We start from the raw sequence: 20382 nt of genomic DNA, 5'->3' as shown, positions 1-20382 counted from the left end.
GCAGTGGACCGCAACAAAACCAGGCTGTTTTTAAAAAAAGCATGTGAGCCGTTCAGCACTAGAATTTGTTCATTTGTTCCCCACGGATATGATCATTTATTGATCTGATCTACAACTGCTACTGCACGACCTGATCAAATGCTTAACCGAAACAGCAGTAATGAGATGTTCTTCCTCCTGCATCGAAATCGAACTGAACTAATCAGAGCACATAATTTTACAAAATAGTTACACTGAGTAATGCGTATAGCCTGAGAAACGGAGGGCTCAAGAACACATCAACAGGAAAACGCTTGTCAATGCTGGTTTCCCGCTAGGAGGCGATTCGGTTGTGAAGTTAGTTGGCTGAAGACTAGGACGTTGTGATGACATAAATGCATGGCTGCATGTACTATGCATGAGTTTCGTTTCCAGCTGTGCCATTAGGTGAAGGACAAATAGCCAAACTCCAGCACCGACTTCTGTGTAGACTTCTCCGTATTCTCTTGTGAAACTTCGTATCTTGGTGGTAATGCAAGCGGATAGCAAACGTGAACCCAATTTAATTTCTCTGAGAGACAGTTGAAGGAAGTTTTACTCGAGTGCATACGTGTTGCGTTTGATGTCACACATGCCATCGACAAAATACATGTCTTCTATTCCCCATACTTTGTGCTTCTGAAACGGTCCCGGATATTTGTTTCCAGACTGTTATCGATATTAGCGGCTATTGGAATTCGGCAATGCGACCCAGAGCTCTATGTTCAAGAAAAACTTGTGCGAACTCTGAGATTGTTCGACCTCTGAACTTGCGCTGACCTACCAACTATTCCCTCCCATGTCGTAGTATGCACGTGACGTCATCCAGTTTATTCCGTGATCCGCTGACCTTTCTGCTCCTTACCCCCTTCGCATCTGTTATCGTGAATTTGTGTAAGCACACAATTTAATCTAGTCCAGATTTACATAAATTCGCGATGTATTTGTCATGTATTTGTCGATCACAGAAAACAGGATCTGTTTGCTATTTTATTTAGTTAGTGATATGTACGGGTATATTGGGTGGATAAATCATCATCGTCGACAGCAAAACACCAGTGTTCAGCATTGATGCTTCGCTGCTATAATTTTGGTTGTATGTGAGGTGGGATTCTCCCAGGGCGCCTGAACCTAGACAAGAGGACCATTCACCCTGTTTCAATAGACCGATCGCAAGGCAGCGGTGGTTGACGGGAAATAACCTTTTTTAGCCAAGTCGCCACAAATGTTCCACCCTGCAACACGGAGTATCAGACATCTGTGCTGTTCGGACCTTTCGGCACTGGCCAAGCTGGTATGAGACTGCGAGTTTTGCACGGACACACTAGTCCACCCGGTTTGAATTTATGGGTCATGGAGGCACAAAAACCGTTACCCAACGGCAAGATCCGGTCTCTGCATGGCGGCAGTGAATAAATACCTGGTAATTTGCTCAAAATAGCCACACCAATTTAATGTTTCTCCCCATAACAAGTAACATAATTTTCCGTTATTTCTGTAATCGAAGTGAACAGGCGTAGTCAATTTTTTGTTATTCGTAATCAAGCAGGAATAGTTGTTGTAACGTTCAGAAATGCTCTGGGAAAGCGGAACTTTTGATCTGCGGTATGCTTAGTTAAGCCAAATTACTTCCAAAGTATTCGAAAAGTAGTAAGACTCCGTGATGATATTTGAAATGCGGTTTACGCCACCACGTTATCATATTTGGTTTTCAAAAATATTAAGGTTATGAGCAATAAAAACTACCCAGATTCGAATGTTTCTCCGTACTCCCAGTGCCAGAAGCGGATGCTCTGATTTTTACTGGCTCTCTACAAATACTAGTGTCGTTGTCCAATTAATTGATCTGGCCAGGTGTGGTACGATATGTAGGTCAGTTTGGGATGGAAGATTTATAAATTAGGAGGAGGAATTCACTCTGAAATGTGAGAATAGTAGCTCTGTAGTAGCCACACAATTCCTGCGAATATTTGATCAACGGAAATGACCTTTATTCGGAAAAACCACCAATCAAAATATAACTGTATGATCTGTCATGTCTTTCACCACGTGCTTTCACACTGGGATGTTGAATCAGGTTTACTTCCTGATCTTAGTAACGTGTTTGCAGGAGAGACTTCGCCTGTATTACTCATGAATACACAGTTCGCCTTGACCGGAATACTTTTTGATGAATTTGTCCTTGAGCACTAATTGTACAAAGGTCGCTTTATACTGGAACGGATAAATTTGAAACGTTATCGGATATAAAACTCTTCCAATAACAACGAGGGTCCCTGTTGAGAGGTTTCCATTTATCGTTTACTTTTTTGACAGATGCACTCACACCTTGTATAGTGTTTTTTATGCGATAACCTGAAATTTTTCGATTCCGAGCAACCTTATGCGGTGGCGTGAAAAACAGCCTCATTTTGCAGAGGTGAACAACAATATGGATCATGGAAATAGCCAAACACAAGACAGTTATCCAGTTTCCAATCCTCCCCCAACTTTTGAACGCTTCTGGTCATCCCTCAAAACGTTATGCTTACTTGGTTTCTCTTGTTGAGATCAATTCAACGCTCGCTTTGGCTAGGAGTAAAACAAACATCGAATGAGCTGACAGTTCCCGACGATGAAGGCATGGTCCACTGGGTGTCAGGGTCGCTATCAAAGAAGGTATTATCTTTGGTGGAAGAAAACGTATTTTGGAGAGTCTTCAAAGAACACTCCGGTCTCATCAAGCTAACAGATTTTTTTACAACTAACTAAAGCACTTCTTCAGCCAGTTTAAAATATTCCATGAAGGGATTAAAAAATTCGAGTATCATGTCTTTTATGAAATACACCAATTAGTATTCGCGTGTGAACTGACAGCTCTAAATGTGTGAGCATATTCCATTAACTTTCTATCTGAATGGCACCAGAAACAGACCAGTTGGTCTTTTGAGGGCTAGTCACGCGTGAGGCCTACCCACTGGCTTCTACAAGCTTCAGGCTTTTTTGTTTCAATAGGATGCCATCCTTCGCTTCCAATATATTGCGCATTCGGGTTTTACTTGTGTTTCACGAAACCGGTTACATTACGCCTACATTATAAACACTTCATTTTAACATTCACGTGACGCAAAAACAAACAAACAAATACCACAACCATCGACAGCAAAGCGATGCTTTCCATTCCCTTCTATATTGAGTCATGCACGCCACTCATCAGCCGCAGTGCCAGAAAAGCCTCCTACCAAAAGTAACAGAATCTTTGAATCAAGCGGACGTATGAACTCAGGGCAAAGCTGGTTTACTACTCGGACGTTGGAGCTGTGCTTCTTGAAAATCATAAGTGAATGCAGCTCCGTCAGGACTCTCTTAGCCGGCACCAGTAAGACAAGAGATGTTGTAAGCAAGATAGTGAAGGGACTTAAACCCCTAACTTGAATAAATCACAGAGACCAGATAAAAGTTTGTCAGATGTCAGTCTCCCCTCATCCTATTACTGGCTTCCAGAGAGTAATTTCACGCGTACTCCAGTTGTTATCAAACAACATTAGGCCATTTTATTGATCGTGTGCTTTGGCTCTGACCATCCTCCCCAACAGTAGAAAATCAGGCAAAAAAAGAACTTGAATACAGGAAGTTGTTCCTATAGAGTATTTCTACGGGCTTTTCACATTAAAATTTGATTGCGTCATGCTTATCAAAGGCGTAATTCACGTTTAAAATTCGTCAGTGTTTAATGCGTTACTTTTGCTTTCCCATTTTTAGGTTGCTGAAAACTCTTCGACAGCCCACGATTGGTTTTGCCCTTTTTTGGGCTCATCAGGCAGGTGCAGTCCTCAAGTTTCCGTCAACCTTACGCGCTGCTTGAACCCAGGTTGTAAGAAATCCGCAAACCGAATTCATTTTCACAACAATTTGTTCTTTTAGAGAAGGCTCAACTGGATCGCGGCCGAATCTCTCGTTTATTAGATTTTTCTGACGGGATTCAATCGAGTCCTCTGTGGGAAACAAACTAGTGCTTGAATCAGAATAGTTCGCTAATTTGGTATGGCTTGGGTTCTGGTAGAAGATAAGGTTGACGGAAACTCGGGAACCGCGGCTACCTAACCAGCCAGAGGAAAGAAGGAACCGGTTGTGGGCTGTCGAAAAGTTTTCAGCAATCTTGTGAGTAGTTGCGTTCAAGGAAACATACCCCACTCTGTCGAAAATCGTACCAACTGAAACATCAGATGACCTGTGTTTAGGATATTCAGTTGAGCGTTATCTCGAGACAGCCAGTCATTCAGCTAAGATTCAGTAAACACAACTGGATAGCTGAGAGTGTCTCAAACAACAGAGGAATATAGCTCGGTCCAAGTTTGTTGGCACTATGGGTGATAACAGGTATTCCCATTAGTGGCACTTTGGAGGAAGATAGATGGTACTCTCTTCGCGTGTCATTTCCCATATGTTAAGTCGGTGCTCTGTCTGTTCCATTGGAAAGTCGTAGATTACGTGTAAAAAAATGCCAATTTTGCCATTTTTGCCTAAGGCACACACGATGGGAATCATTCTCTCATAGACTTCATTTGTAATACGTGTATATGTACATGGGAAGTGCATCAAACCGCAAGCAAGTTTCTTCTGTTTACTAGGGCGTATTTCACGTTTAAAGATTGTTATCGAGCAACTCTGAAAAGTCATCCAAATCACTAATGCATATAGTCGCTACGAAATTCGTGGACTCCTTCGTTGTCATGGAGAATAGTAAGTACGCCTTATTGCATGTCGACGGGGATTGTGTTCCTTGTTCTGAAAAATGTGGAGTTTGAATTCTCCACGGGTTTTGGTATTTCAGCATACGCGCTGAGCAGCCCGTGTGTCTAAAAATAGGGAAAATCGCCCGCAAACCACCAAAGAATCCAATCACTCCGCAGGTGTGAAACTAAAGAGCAGCTTGTTGTTAACACCATGGCCGATTAGGCAACAGAATTACGATAAATGCTCGGTACCATTCGTTTTTTCGTTGCGTATTTTCTTACTTACTAAGTTCAAATTCACGTATCATCAAATTTAATCAGAAAAATGGTGGATGATTGAAGCGCTTTTTTATTTTCTCCTCATTCGTTCTCCGTGGTGACGATATGCAATTGTACCTCCAATGAACTTAAAACACAGCTTCCAAATGCACGCGCCTGCATACTTGTATGGAACAATGAGACAAATGTATGGCACAGCGCGCGTCCCCGGTGGGTCGAAGACCGCTCTTTTGTGAAGAACGGTGAGGCAGGTTTTAAAATTTTGAAGTCAATATAATGTACTTTTACCAGGAGTAATTCTGTTAGGAACAAGCATTGCTTCTCTAGATCCCACCAAACTTGTTCACTGCCATTCACAGGTTACCGTAAAATGTGCTCCAGCAGAGGCTGTTCCAAAGAAAATTCCTTACCACTCTGTCGCTGGTATTCGGGTTGAAAAACCGATTGCATTCATGTTGTGATATCAGGAAAATGTAATTTGAAAGCCTATTTAGATTTCATTCGGGGGGCGCGAAAAACTCTAAAGAGAGTTGATGTTTGTCACATTATTACGGCTCCTAACTGATCGACTGTTACTACTTTTGGTCACTAGTTTTTGACTAAGGCAACAAAAGAAAATGCTCAATCAATCGACCGCGATTCGGAGAAGTAAAACGCGTAAGAGATGAATAAAATAAACTTGACGAAGACAAAGGAGCGTATAAGGTTCCCATCTTGTCAAAGAGTATTAAACTGACATGAGGCGATCATTTCGTCTCAAAGACTATGTGTAGGGCTTTGTTAAATTTTGCAAAAGCGTCCGGATGGCATCTTGATCAGTTAAGGCATCCAACAACTCCATTCTGGATTACAACGTTTCAGCAACTTGTAGACTTGCTGTGCATGTACATCCGGAAAACTCCCACCGAAAATGTAGTCTGGAATGCAGGCTTATCACTTCAGTAGCATTCTCCGAGAAACGCCAGTCATCACCTTGCTAACTGATACTGTGAATAACAGCAGTATTTTTTTAACAGAAGTAAGCGAAAACTGAATCACAAATTTGAATGTTTGATGCTTCAGCTATTGCCCACTCCCATCTGTTTCGCAGGCGAAGGCACCACAGCTCGGAACAAAATGTTTCATTTTGTTTTTTGCACTAATCCAACTTTGCTTACACCTAGGTTGCACAACCAAGCTGAACTCTTCTCACCCGGCATATAAAATGGAAACAATATCATTTCGAATTGTCGACTGAAGAAAATTTTTCACTGTAACTTACGAAAATCGCTGTTGTATTCACTGAGTTGAACTAGTAGACGTTTTCTACCAGTAAACTGCTTGACAAAACAAAGCAACCCCAATACTTTTGTGACATTCTGAGGTTATCTGTGTATCTGTCATTCTTTTCCCTCAATCCCTTGCCATATTTCCCTGTATATTTGGAACTGTTAGCAATATCACTACGAGAATTATCTTGTTCCGAGTTACAGGTCATGACAAGTTTTGACAAAATATTCACGTGGTTTCACGGTGGCACAGTTGATACTGTGAAACACGATCACGGTTTGGTCGACTAACTCCTGACTACTAATCAGCGCTTCTAACGCAAAGCAGATAGGAGCCCACATATGAATACTAATATGTACATATTCACATGTACTCACATATAAACATATACACTTACTAACATACGTCGTGTGGAATCCCTTCTTCCAAAACAGTTTCCCTGAAAAAAGCATACTTGTCTGAGCTAGCAAGATTTGCCAGCGCTAGACCGGGTATTTCCAAGTTACGAACAGTTTTGTCCGTTTAGATGATAATCGGTTGTTATGGATCCGAGAATTACGTACCTAAGTGTTTGACAGCAGCGGTAACCATTCGGAAAACTGACTTGGGCAGCAAATATTGGAATCATGACATCAGAATTTTCGGTCCTGAAGGCAAAGATAACACATTGTCGGAACCCACCGAGCGGTACACTGTAGAATGTATCTAAATGCAAAGGAACGCTTACTGATTGTCAGCTTTATTAAAATTCCATAATTTTTTAAAGCACTCCAAAGTTGGAAAGTGGATTAGTCATTTTTATGGCATTTCTTGGTCGATGCCTTATTAAAAAGTCAGTCTCTTTGAGGCCCCCTGGCACTGCTTCGGAAAATGTGGTTTCATTCAGAGCACAAGAACACAGCCAAAATGACGTTACCGGAAGAAGATGCTACATGCAAGACTATTATTTTCTGATCACACCGAATGGGCATAAAAAGTAGCGGTTGTGAACAGCTTTATGTCTACCCCCAAACAAAGCTGTATGTCAGGAGACCAGACAGGTTGCATAGGAACCATATAAGATTAAGCTATATCTGGGGCGATATGGCTCAAATGGTTAGAGCGCGAATACACTGACCGGAGGGTCTGTGGTTCGAATCCGACCCCTGCCCCTCGACTTCCCCTGTCTAGGCTTGGGCAACCTGGCAGTATCCCAGCCTTCGTGCTTCCTTCGGATGGCATGGCAACTAGGCACCGAAAGGGTGTTACAGATGAACGATTATATATATTATAAGCTATTTCTGTATATCCGCAAAGTGTAAAGTAGTTTGCCGTGCAAATTATTTAGTCGTTTATTTTGCATGCTAGTTCCAATACAATGCAGTGGATAAAATGAATACGGCCACAAACATTTGGGTGTCTTGTATTAATCGCCCGATACAAATACAACATCCTATCTTGCTATTAACAAAACAGTAGAACAGCGTTGGGATCTTCTTACCTCATGTCCCTCGGTGTACACCTCAGAACTAGTGTTCGTCAAAAATGGACCCCCAAGTACCTCACCGCTGACCATTTCAGCGGGTACGCTTATCAAGTAGACATTAGGCGGTCTTCGAAATTTACCTTTGATTAACATGGTTCGTTTGAATTTCTCGCACTAAGCGAGACAGCGTAAGCAAACCACTCATGCGCTCTCCGTAAGGGCACTGCTAATCTTTGGAATGGAGTGGAAATTCACTGGAACACAATGGGAAAATAGATGGATCAAGTTCAGTAAAAAGAGCAAAATAGATGTGACAAACTAATGCAACCAGCAGAAAATTCCGTTTATAAAAGGAATAAATTTCAATAACTAATTCCCCATAGCCCTATTAAAACAAGTTGAGTTGCTTTTGCAAAAACTGAGAGACCAATAACTATCCATTTGCGTTTTTAGCAGTCAGATGGATGTTTTTTTTAATGACAGGCTTCTGAAGACTTGGTCTCTTTCTGAACCAAAAGTTAAGGTCACAAGTCGGTGATTACAAAAGACCCACGTGATGCAAAAGGCAATAATTTGTGTTAAAATGATATTTTCACAAATATCCAGTCGCTTCATCTCTTTGTACCGACAAATGAAAATGCGATATTTTACGATATCTTGGAGCACACCTATCAAGGGCTTGAAATCTCAGCACCGTGGCTAATTAGGTCATGTCACAGATTGACATAAATATCCCAGGCCTGCAACTAATGACGTAAACTGAATGTTTCTGGATGATGTCAGTGGACTTTTTCTCGCCATAATTGATGATATAGCCCTGGTGTGATTGCGATTAGGACGAGATTTCGCTCACTTCACTTTACACAAAAATATGGAATCATCTATTTGTTTAGTTTGGTTGGACTCGGTGGTAGTAAGCAATATTATTCTCAATCTGTATTCTCGGATGAACAGCCATTCAGTTCAATATATTAATTGAACCAAATAACCAAATAACTGTGGAGCAACCTGGCTGATTATTCCCTCGCGGAAAGGCATCCGCTTATCATCTTCACTTCCCACTTCCAGCCATTTTCCCCTGAGTTCTTTTCTGAACAAATGTCGCCCAATTATGACCATTAGTAAAAGATTTCTGGTTAAAACGCGGTTGGTCCCATAATTTCGTCCTGTGATGTCAAGTGATTCAAACAGCTGAGTACTATTTCTTGAGGACAACCCGATAGATAGCATTCAGTTCGCTACCAAAAGAGAAGCAGATGGGTTGCATCCTTCTTGAATGCGTTCCCCGTTTGAATAGAACATTAGTCATTGGATGTTGCTTGTGAACCAAGAGTAAAATTAACAACCTGAGACTTGAGCAAAGTGTGAAACAAAACGGTCATTGTAAGAACATCCGGTCCAAAGTTTGCACTTGAATTTCAGAACCGCTGAACCAACTGTATAATTGCCCAAACCAAACGGCACACGCCCCGAGAATTCTGACTAGGGTCGTTGTCGGTTCAGTTCACTTCAAACTGAAGCATTGTCAATCATTGTGCAAGTTCTCTACATTGTGTTCCAGTTCAACGGATACGTAATCCGTTGAGAATTCAATACGGGTAGTCATTCCGTTTTTATCAGCTTGGGACAGATCAGCTAAACCGTTTATAAACGGTAGGTGCCTTTCTAAAAACAAACTTTCAGGAATCTCAGTGCTCAGCACGCAAAACCACAAGCTTGGGCCAAAGTTTGTTTGCATTATCACATCGTACTTTGAAGATGCTTCTACAGATCCAAGTTTACACGGAAATTTGATGCTTTGGACTAACTGAAGACTATGGCAAACCAAAAACTTTGCTCGCATGAGGACTGACGTTAGCTTTCAAATACTATGCAGACAGTACTGTACGTAAATTATGGCATAATGCGAACATATGACTCAGTGGTGAACACTCTATACGCTCTTTAGTTGAAACCATCTTTTACCGTAAAGATTCTTCTAACGCGCATTTTTCTGCCAGTAGCTTAAAATTTCGTGACCCAGTTTTACGGTTAAAAACGTTCTCTAAGCTTGTGTCACGTGGATAGGCGATAAAGACGTTCTTAGCCATATTTGGTTGGGTTTCGCCATGTTTAATCAGACTGATCTTGAGTTTTAAAGCGGATCCTTTCAATACAGGGCTTCTCTCACCAGGTGATACCCATTATTCTGAGTATACAGTTCACTGTAAATGAGAAGATTCTTTCATCTAGGAAGTGATTGAAACTTCCCGTCAGTCATCGAGTCTTCAGAGTTGAGAGAAAACATGTGTAATTCACGTGAATCGCCTTTTCGTTTAATGTTGTGATCATCAAAGCTGAAAAAATCTGACTTAAAGCTTCCGAGTTAGTAGGAACTTCCAGGACAGCTCTCCTGTTGTCTAGGGGCTGTCATAACTGAGCTACAAGCAGGCATCTTGTGTGGCCCGAGGTTAATAATCTGTATATCGTTACCCAACTAGAGTTAACTTAGACAAAACAATAGGGAATACTGATGAGACCGTTTTCCGCTACGGTGGGCGTGGTAACTCCCGTGGAACGCAAAAATGTGGCCTAGCTGGGAGCACTGCGAAACCGCTCCACTCTATTACCTCAGAAGACCCACGTCTTGTCGCGTATTGTATGTGCGACTTAGTGTCCAGTGTTCGACCCCAAAAGAATTTTTAATTCATTCCGGCGTTATTTGTACGAAGTCCGGGTGCCTGAAGGTACAGCTGTATTTAGGACTAAAGGGGCAAGCTTCATTCGTCCGACTGGAATGAATCCGTTGCCGCGTGAATCGGCATCTAGATTTATATGATTAACTTATGTATGTGGTAAGAAGGAACTTCAAGCCACCAGACACAAGAGAATTACGTTTTCCAACAGTGAAAATGAGAAGGGTATAAAAAGAACGATTCGCGACTCACAGTAGAGTTGGATTTTAACCTCATCATCCTCATCCTCGTCATAATCATCATCAACAGCATCATCATCATCATCATCATCATCATCATCATCATCATCATCATCATCATCATCATCATCATCATCATCATCAGGAACGGCCACATTTGCAAAAAAACGTGCAACTGCATTTGTATTCGGTCACCGTCAGAACAGGTCATTCCAAGTTTTTGTTCCATTTTTAGAACCGACATATACAGACGCTGTGTACTACAGGTGACTGATGGCTACCAGAAAGCACCCGACATTCCATGATTTTCGTGTGCAGTGAATCTGCCAAATCTACCAATCACAGACCCGGTTCAGCCGCTTTCCTGATTGGTCTGCGTGTCACTTGAACAGATGCGAACCACGTAGAATCCTACTAATGGTGTTGGTGGATCGCACGGCGCAAGCAGATCACATGAGCGACTTTGTGCTTTAGACACACGTTGCATTCACATAGCGGGCACTGGATACACTGCTCTACTTCGTGTGTAATGTTGGATTCATCCAGAAAAGTCGTGGTTGTTGGTGATGGTATGGTAGGCAAAACAGCCCTGCTACAAGCTTACGTTCAAGATATATTCGATTCGGATTATATTCCAACTGTGTTTGAAACTACGGCGAAAGATGTGGAACTGGAGGATGGCCGCCATATCACGCTCGGACTATGGGACACAGGCGGCCAAGAAGAGTTTGATCAGATTCGACAGCTCGCTTATCCTGGCGCAAGTCTTATTCTTCTATGCTATGCAGTCGACTGTAGAACAAGCCTGGATAACATTGTCCACACGTGGGTTGGTGAAGTTCGTTCCTACTGTCCATCTATCCCCATCATGCTAATCGGGTGCAAATCAGACAGACGATGTGCGCCGGTATTCAGTCAGGGCGGAAACAGCCGTCGAGGGACCCCCGTTATAGATTGCGTGAAACCTGATGAAGCCGAAAAAATACGTAAACAAATAGGAGCTCTGTTTCATTTAGAGTGTTCGGCACTTAATCGATCCAACATAGAAGCCGTTTTTCAACTTGCAGCTCGGCTCATCCTAGATTCGTCAACAGATCGTACACGACGAATCAATGTGCGTCGAATTCTGTCGTTTAATCGGACTAAATCAGTTTCAAATGGGGGCGCCGTAGGGGCAGAGTGTGGCTCAAAACGCAGTAGAATCTCATCAAGGATGTCCAACTTACTGTGTATGTCCAAAAGCTCTTAGGGATATTTCATACCGAAGGAAGTGCCAAGTCTTTCAATTTGTATTGTTGGGTCGATAATTTGATTTATTTTTGTGAATCCTGTGAAACGCTCGGTTCGCGGTTCCCGTCGGAAAGGACATCCAGTCAGTCATTTTCATCACAGCCGAGTTACCAGCCCAAACGTCAATGGAACTCCCGGTGCCAAAAGTCCTTTCCTCATTCGTTTCCACCGGAAATGGCAAATATTTTGATCGAACAACCGGGGAAACTCTTTACCTTTCAGCAAAGTTCAAATGATTGGTAAGCACCTTGTACCCTCAAAGAAACCCTGAGGAAGCAACAGACCTTTGTTTGTCATGTTTGTTTATTTTTTAACCAGTTATTTACAAAAATGATGAATGACAATTCAAAACGAATATCAGTCGTATTTTTACTCATAGTAAGATATCTGACGGATTAGGTAGACCAAAGATGACCATTTCGTTCTTCCGAAATCTGAACTGGTAACCGACGTGTTTATACTAAAAAAACAGAGGTTCAGTCGCCCGCAGTTTAGTTCCAGGAGGGCTTGGTAAAAAATCGGTAGCTTCATTCAATTAGGCTCCAAGGATTATATGTGGGTTACGTGCCAAGCTGCGTCACTCTGATCAATAAACAAGCTGCTAGGTTATTTTTGAAAGGCTAATTATGTGGTGTTTGTAAGGCGACCTTTAGATCGTCTTTCGCCGCCTTTTATCAGGGAGACCAAAACACGTTCGTCTACCGGTTTTCTCGAAAATGCCTATCAACAAGTACCATGCATGCAGCTCTCCGCAGACGATTTAGCCAATCTGATAACAACTCATTGTAAGCGGCACATTCATTGGCTTAGGAACAGTCCGCCAATACCAGTCCAAGTGATTCAGTTGATGAGCATGTGCGGGGACAGAATACAGTGGTTTTCGTTGAGAAATAGATTCACATAAGGGGAACACTTTCCGACCGTTCCAGCGGAAATCACCGATTCTTCTTCAGAGGGAGCACCACACAACCTGATATCAACGTTTGTCGGTAGTTTCCTTTGATTTTTCGTTTCATATCATTCGCGTTGTCCAGATAGCGTTAGCTTCGGTAACATCGGGGCGATTTCTGGTGTTCATCTGCGTGAACAGGCGTATCAGTGACCTCAAAGGTTGTTACAGATTTTACCGACTGGTGACCATATCCGTGTCTCAACCAGCTCTATTGTTTTCGCCAGCTGATTGCCTTCGTAATTCTACAGCCTAATTACTATCCGTTTGACCTAATGAGACCTAATGAAAAGTAGCCGGCACATCCTCACATTTGTATTTTCTATTGGGTTCACTTTGTTTGCACGTAGTGTGCATTCTGACAAAGGGTTGGCGACAGCATATCAAGGTAAACAACACTGGGATTACGGAGAGGTAGAGATCGAATGGCAGGTTGAATGTAATTGATTATCAATTTCATCAGTGTGCTTGGGCAGTGCGTCACAAGACGAGATGAATTCAGTCTTGAGGTAAACTGGGGAAAAGGTCCACCGGAAGCGCATTGAGCACATTCATCTCGACATGACAATGTCTGTTTGACGTTTGGACCGTCCGAGGCCAGTGACGTCGAGTAACAGCAGAATAACGGAACCAATACTTTTAAAGCGTAGAAAATAGTTACTAAAAGACTGTTCGGAAAAATTCATGTCTAAAATAGCCTATTATTTCGAACCGATGAACGGTTGGTAGCAGCCCAAGAAATGACGAAACGGTTGCAAGTACAAGCAGTAAGCATAGTATCAATCCGTCTATCACCTGCACACTTTTAAACGGTTCAAACAGATGCTTCCTTCACAAGTCAGAGGACGAAGGATTTCGCTTTCATCGCTTTCGGAAAGCAGTACGCTGAACCATTAGTGAAAACCATCCATGACGGTAACCAAAAGGGAGGCGATTGCATTACTAGTAGATAGAAATGCTGGCTACATGATAGTTTTTTATTGGACAAACCTTGAAAGAGAAACGAATACGTGTCCATAAGTCAAAACCACTCTGGGTGCGATTATCAGATAAATACCGGGTTTGCTTCATCTAAACTCTTCGTAAACAGGAAATTCCCATTCAGCCACGCCATTGTTTCCGCCCATTCAGACAATGCCGAAAAAATAAGACGGTATTCCACTGTCAAATGTTTTATCTCCTCGGCTGAGTGTTTCATACCACAGAGACCATCAGAGATTATGATGTTCACAGACACCTGTGGAACCAAAAGAGAGAATATCAGCGGCAAGCCATTCGGATTATTGATCGCCTAAATGATGACTGAGCACACACAATCCGTGATCAGCAAATAACAATCACATCTGCGAAGCATGCACATCTCAATTCACATGCATCCGGACTGGTCGACTGGAAACTGTCGATGGCGAAAAAACTAAACCGGCTTTTTAACTGATGACTGTTTGACCTTGAATCCATTAAGGCATAGAGACAAAGAATTCGGGCAAAGTTGTGAAATCCTGGATTAAGTGACGCCTATCATTAAAGAAGGATAGTGTTCATCGATTGACGAATTTGACAGGTTTACGGACCGCAAATGAAACTCTAAAATTCAGCGACATTTTGTGACTTTCAATTTGGTCAGATGGTTGAACCCTGTGAGTCTGCTGCAAACTATTCAGAAATATTAATTAGTATCACCATTGGCGCTGACCAACATGATCCCATTTTTTGTGTGTTTCGACGAGGGCCCTCATTCGGAACAGTATTCGTTCATACTCGACTGCTCATTCACTTGTGCCTTCAGAATAATTCCTGACTTTTTGTTATCTAACATTATTTACTTCCCCGTTTGTCTCAGAGAAAACCTGAGTTATCTGAAACTTTCCTAGATGTATTTAGAACCAAGCAATTGGGCCGGCACTTAGAACACTGCTGGGGCAATTCATGTGTACTCTGTAGGAGAGATTGATAAACCTACAAGACTCTAAATAGGAAGCTGCTAGGTCATTTGGTGTGGTTGGTGGCTGACTTGTTCGCTAAGCCTGATATTTTGTTTTTTTTGCGATTTGTCGTCAGGCCACTTATTTCAGTGAGTACAAAACAGCGACAAAATTATCAAGCTCGTCGAAAAAGCCAGACATGGGTTATAGAATCCCAGTTTGGACTGCTCTGCTGCAAAGCTTTAAGGTTCAAGCAAACTGAACAATCTGTGGGTCCCCTCGGTTGGGAAATTTTTCAACCTAGGTAAATAAGCCTCTATAACGTCCAAGTAGGAAAAATATTCAGCAGTTTCCCATCAATTCTGCCACTCATCGTCATGTTCAGCAGCCTAATAAATCTCACGGTGAACCTGGTCGAACAGCGTATTTTACAGCAGAAATTAATGATCGTAGCCCCTGACTACATGTCAGCTGCTGTTCAATAAGTTGTACTTCGGGTTTGCAGAGGTATTCTGCTATGAAACACACAGTGATTGGTTACAGTGAATTCCCGCCAGAAGTGAAAATTACACAAATCGATTGACCTCCTACTCGCTCACGCAGGGTCACGGGGTGTGGTTGGAGTTTTGGACTAAAAACTATGGACCTGTCAGGTACGATACAAACTGCCTTGGTTTTGACCACTTCACATATGGCAAGGTGTGTATCCGGATGCTCAACCCCACCTACTTATCTGAGTAAAACAGTAAGTTTCAAAGTAGCTTTGTTCGTCTGATTTACTTGGGACAAATCCAAAGCACACGATACCCGAAGAATGTCAAAGTGAGTTAGTTTAGATCCATAGATATTGATATTGATGATCAAATCAGAGTGTGAACGTGGAACGAACCTGTGACAGTATAAGCCGGTATGATTTAACAATTAGCAGAGGTGAGTTTGCCTACAAGACAGGTTGCATTTCTGGCACGCATCACGTGACATGTACATAGCTTTTGGCTTTCAGCTTGAATTCAACCAAAGAGCTTGGTTGCTGTGGCTACCTATTCCTGCATCGTACTGCATGCAATTTTAAACTAGGCCACTCTTTCTTTCCCACCCTGGGTGCCAGAATACAGGCGCTACAAGAGTGCGTGACTTTAACTAGAGACCAGTAGCTTCAAGTGTAGTCAGAGGCAATCAGACATCAAATCAAAAAGCCTTATTTTGAAAAGTTCAGCATCCACAAAAGTTATCTAAAACTTTTTTGTATTTTTCTTGAATACTAAAAGCCGTTAAGTGGTTAAATAATTCTTCCCAAACCGACCTTCCATCAGATGCACATTTTATCAGTAGTATATTCCGACACAGGGGCTGTTAGCAGATGAATGCAACCGATCTTAACGTAAGCAACATGATCATGGCCAAACCAAGAATACGGGAGTTTTCGATTTGTCAACTGCACAATAAGCAAAGGATGGGTGACTTCTGAAACAAACGGAACCACAGGATTTTTTGGGGGCCATCGATATGGGCTGATGCATTTTTGCATCACGCGATAGGTAGCTGGTTCTCTCTCTCCAAAGGAAAAAAATCGTTTTTATCTGACAATAAATTTTTGGTGTATGAGCTTCGAATCGGTTCTGGAGTGAATATTTCTTTAACCCATCCCTGTCAGTTGCGCGAAACTACGGATGGTTTCAAGTGTGGGTTGATAAACTACTCACGAGTCTGTGTAATTCTGCAAAATTTCCATAAAGTATGATATTTTGCGATGGAAATTTAGGCGAAGCAGGGTCTTCACAGCTATCCAAACGACTGAGAAATTAACTCTGCGTTGACAAGAGAAAAATTTGTTTGACACATCCAATATTTGGCCAGTTAATCTTGAGAAAATGTTGTTCAAGCCAAGAAAACAATCTATGGAATTATTAATCGACCTAAGTGTCCACTGATAGGCCTTGTTCTAAATTCATCTGATCATTGTTGCCTTACTCGAACACTAGGAGTTGCGGATTCTGGCTGGAACAGTGTATGTCAGTATCGCTTGTTCTTCAACTTCGATCAGTTTTCTAAACCGTTCAGTCACAGGTCACTGTATGGCAAACTTTCGAAAAGCGCTTGTATATTTTATTTTTCCGAAGATCAGTGGAAAACCTGGATAATAGGCTGCTGGTTTCGCTCTTACTTGAACCGTATTCCCTTAATCTTTCTCGATCGTACTTTGTAGCTGATTAGAAAATAAGCGTTCAATTATGCACCGGTTAACACCCAATTTGCAAATACAAACCTAACATTCCATAACATTTTCAGGAACCAATCGGAATTTGCAGGTAACCATGTAGGCCGTCCTTTTATACTTTGATGTTGTATAATCTCTACGTCTCACTTCTCATATGAGAGAGAGAGACATTCAGCTGTAACACCCTTTCGGTGCCTAGCTGTCATGTCACCTGAATGGAGCACCAGGACTGGGATACACCCGGGTCGCCCAAGCCTAAACAGGGCAAGCGGAGAGGCAGAGGCCGGGTTTCAGTCATGCACCTTCGGTTCAGTAAATTCGCGATCTAACCACTGAGCCATGTCGCCCCACGCTCTTTAAAAATCCGGATTAACAAGCATACTCACGACTATATTGTGTTTGAGGAGTAGAAGAGAGCAGTATCCAAAGTATGCTAATCAACAGACTTTCATTCATTTTCACCCTAATTTGAGATCAATTACCTAAAGTTTAGCTCAGCATAAGAGGGCGGCGAAATAAGGGCTTCAAATTTCAAATGCTATACGTTTCTTTAATTTATTGCTTCTACTTCGAGAACCATAGAGATTACAATAAAAATTTGTTTCTACTAACTATTCGACATTCCTGTTTCCAAACTTGATGGGAAGTTCCGACAAGCGTCTAAAATACAGATATCTCCATTTACATACTCAGTTAAAGATCTTCCACGAACCTATCATGCAGGGAAGCTTATACCTTTAAATATCAGACCCTCGAATATCAGAGACTAGAAGCGGAACAAAATAATGTGCTTGAATCGATCCACTAAAACCGCTTTAATGCCTGCTAATTAATACGACTTTTCAGTTGATATCGTTGCACCATCATATATGAAGTATGCATATCAGTTTTGACCTTTAACAAAGTGCATATTTTAAAAAATCAGACTGTCGAACATTAATACTTTGTGATCAGTACAGATTGAACACACATGTGAGGCAAGAATAAATTGGGTTCTGCTGGTAAAAGTGGGAACACGGTTTACCTCACAACCGATGGTACGAATGACCAGCATTCACGGGACCAGAGCATAAAAGACCCAGGTACATTTATCTGCCCACTTTGCCAAGCATTCATTGACGTCTCGAGCAGGTGTGTCACCTGAACTCGAATTCCAATTTGCCTTGAAACCGAGCCAAGTAGACGAAGCTTGCAAGCCTATCCATCGCCTTTCCAACGTCTTACGACTCTAGGTTTTCTTTCGTGAGTACTGGTTCACTGGAAGATGCGTAGTCCTCATTTTGTTATCCAGGAGAGATTACTTGTGTGTGAATTCAACAACCACTGGTTGCTGTCAGTTGATAATTGGACCAACACTTTAACAGCGACTCTATTTATACGGCTTTCAGGCTTAATAATGCACATGGTTGCAGTGTGCCTCCACCCTGTCGGTTTTGCATGCCGATACGACATGACCACAAATGGTAAAATGGATTTCAATGGCACACCTGGAGCAAGCATATAACCTGTCTTGGGTCGGTCGATTGAACCGTATGAATCGGTATGTACTGGGTAAGCTTTGGGGCCCATAATTTAGAAATGCAAGTTATTTGGTATGACGAGATGTCAGATGGGTTAGACCAATTTACTGAGCTGTGGGGTTGTGTTAACCAGATGCATTTAAACTCTCGTTTGAAGCGGCCTTTATGTGCACACCAGAGGTGTGTATTTTGAGCAAACGCTGTGATCGTCTTGGATCGATCAGTTGCGTAAAAAAACGCGAAACTAAAAATCGTTCGTGGTGAGATGACCTTTGCTCGCGTTGCCTTCACTGCGAAGATTGACTGAGCGATATCACTTCGGAGTTGTTCGGTTGTTTGTGGATTTAGTTATTCATTGACTGAGGTCAACAAAAACCGTTTGGTAAATACCACCAATTGAAAATTGTCTGAGTGCTAAGAGGCATACAGGGAAGATATAAGTAGCTCGCAACCATAAAATCAGTTGACACTTGTGATAAACGTAGTCCTTATCTACTGGGAACCCTAAGCCGTACGTGCAAACACCTATTAGTACAAAGAACGTGAGATATGCTCCTATGATGTTACCTTCATTGTATCGTGACGATTGCCAGGTGTGCTTGCTATACTGGTTGTCTATGAATCACTGCTTTAAACCCGTAAACAGTTTCCCCAGAAAAATTGTGTCCATTATAGTGCTGAGTTGAATGAAATACCTTTAGGTGAGTAGGATGTATTAATCGAATTTTGTGGTACCGTATGCATACCATCGCAATACATTTCCAAATTTAGCTATACAACCAAACGTTCTCATTTTTCCCCATTCCGTAATCTCACATCTGAACAGGCATTCTGAAATCAGGTTAATACGGAGTAAATTTGTCCGAGTAGACTACTGTTAGACAGTTTCCACAACTGCCTTCTCAGTTTCTGTAGAATCGGCGGACGTGGAGGTTTCCATTTTCACGGCCTAGACACAATTGATGGGTGGGTTAGTAAGTACTTCCAGATACTGAGGTTCAGTTCGGATTACCTGGAACACATTTTAACTCTCTTTGCCAGCTTGCACTCCGTTCCAGCAAAGATTTAAGCATCTTTTCCATAATCAACAACGCCTTTCAATCTATAGAGCGAACATTGCCCGTTTTCTTCGCCAGTGACTTTGATATATCCGCTGGACTGATGTTGTAGGTACAGTGCGTAAGAAATCGGTTGCCAGGCAGCTCGTAGTTGAGAATCCCGTGCCCCAGGAATAACGTCAGATGCAGTGAAAACACCGGACCCGAGGGTTTCTAGTGGAGGTCAGTTAAGGAAATCGGTTGAATCCTTGACCAGGTGCAGGAAAGGAGATTCCGAACAAGTCACCGTGTGTAAATGACCAAACTTCTATGCTTTAATATACACGATATGTCGCAGGATTCTAACATCTTCAAACCGTCTTTCGCGCGAAGTAAATATATACAATTTTCGCCCCACATGAAAGCTTTGAGGGTTTAGCCGAATGAAAAGACATACTACAGTTAAATGAGTCCATGCCATTAGGACTAAAGAAGTGTGGAGTTTTGCTCCAAACAAACTTTCGTTCAGACAGTGTTAGCTGCTGAATTGAGACGAATAAGGCCTCAGATTGGAAGTAGTTTGAAGTTCTGATTACGCTAATACATACGAAAAATTATTGGCAGCCAGCTTATGCTTTGGTGGCTGCAAGGACTTGCGACATCATCATCATCATCATCATCGACAGCATGACATCAGTGTTCAACACCGATGCTTCACTGCCGTACAACCATGACTTATTTGAAAGCCTTATTGTAAAGAAAAGAATAAAGGTGGACGGGGAAGGG

At 42.0% G+C, this 20382-nt stretch overlaps 2 protein-coding genes across 2 annotated transcripts in view; both read left to right on the top strand.

The window, feature by feature from the left end:
- Positions 1 to 11123: 11123 nt before the first annotated feature.
- T265_04520 (hypothetical protein) lies at positions 11124 to 11909 on the top strand (the record flags this gene model as incomplete). Its single annotated transcript, XM_009169275.1, has 1 exon — positions 11124 to 11909. The coding sequence occupies one exon, from the start codon at positions 11190 to 11192 to the stop codon at positions 11907 to 11909; it is 720 nt and encodes a 239-aa protein (XP_009167539.1).
- Positions 11910 to 12280: 371 nt separating this feature from the next.
- The window catches only part of T265_04519 (hypothetical protein), a gene marked incomplete at both ends in the record, with an annotated part of 10216 nt that continues 2114 nt past the window's right edge, over positions 12281 to 20382 (top strand). Inside the window, 3 exons of the mRNA XM_009169274.1 lie at positions 12281 to 12328; positions 17199 to 17351; positions 20221 to 20367. Of these exons, the coding sequence (XP_009167538.1) occupies positions 12281 to 12328; positions 17199 to 17351; positions 20221 to 20367 (348 nt within the window). The remainder of the gene's footprint in view (positions 12329 to 17198; positions 17352 to 20220; positions 20368 to 20382) is intronic.

Source organism: Opisthorchis viverrini, assembly GCF_000715545.1.
Source record: "Opisthorchis viverrini unplaced genomic scaffold opera_v5_74, whole genome shotgun sequence".
Classification (NCBI taxonomy): Eukaryota; Metazoa; Platyhelminthes; class Trematoda; order Opisthorchiida; family Opisthorchiidae; genus Opisthorchis; species Opisthorchis viverrini.
This window is presented reverse-complemented; position numbering and strand designations above follow the sequence as displayed.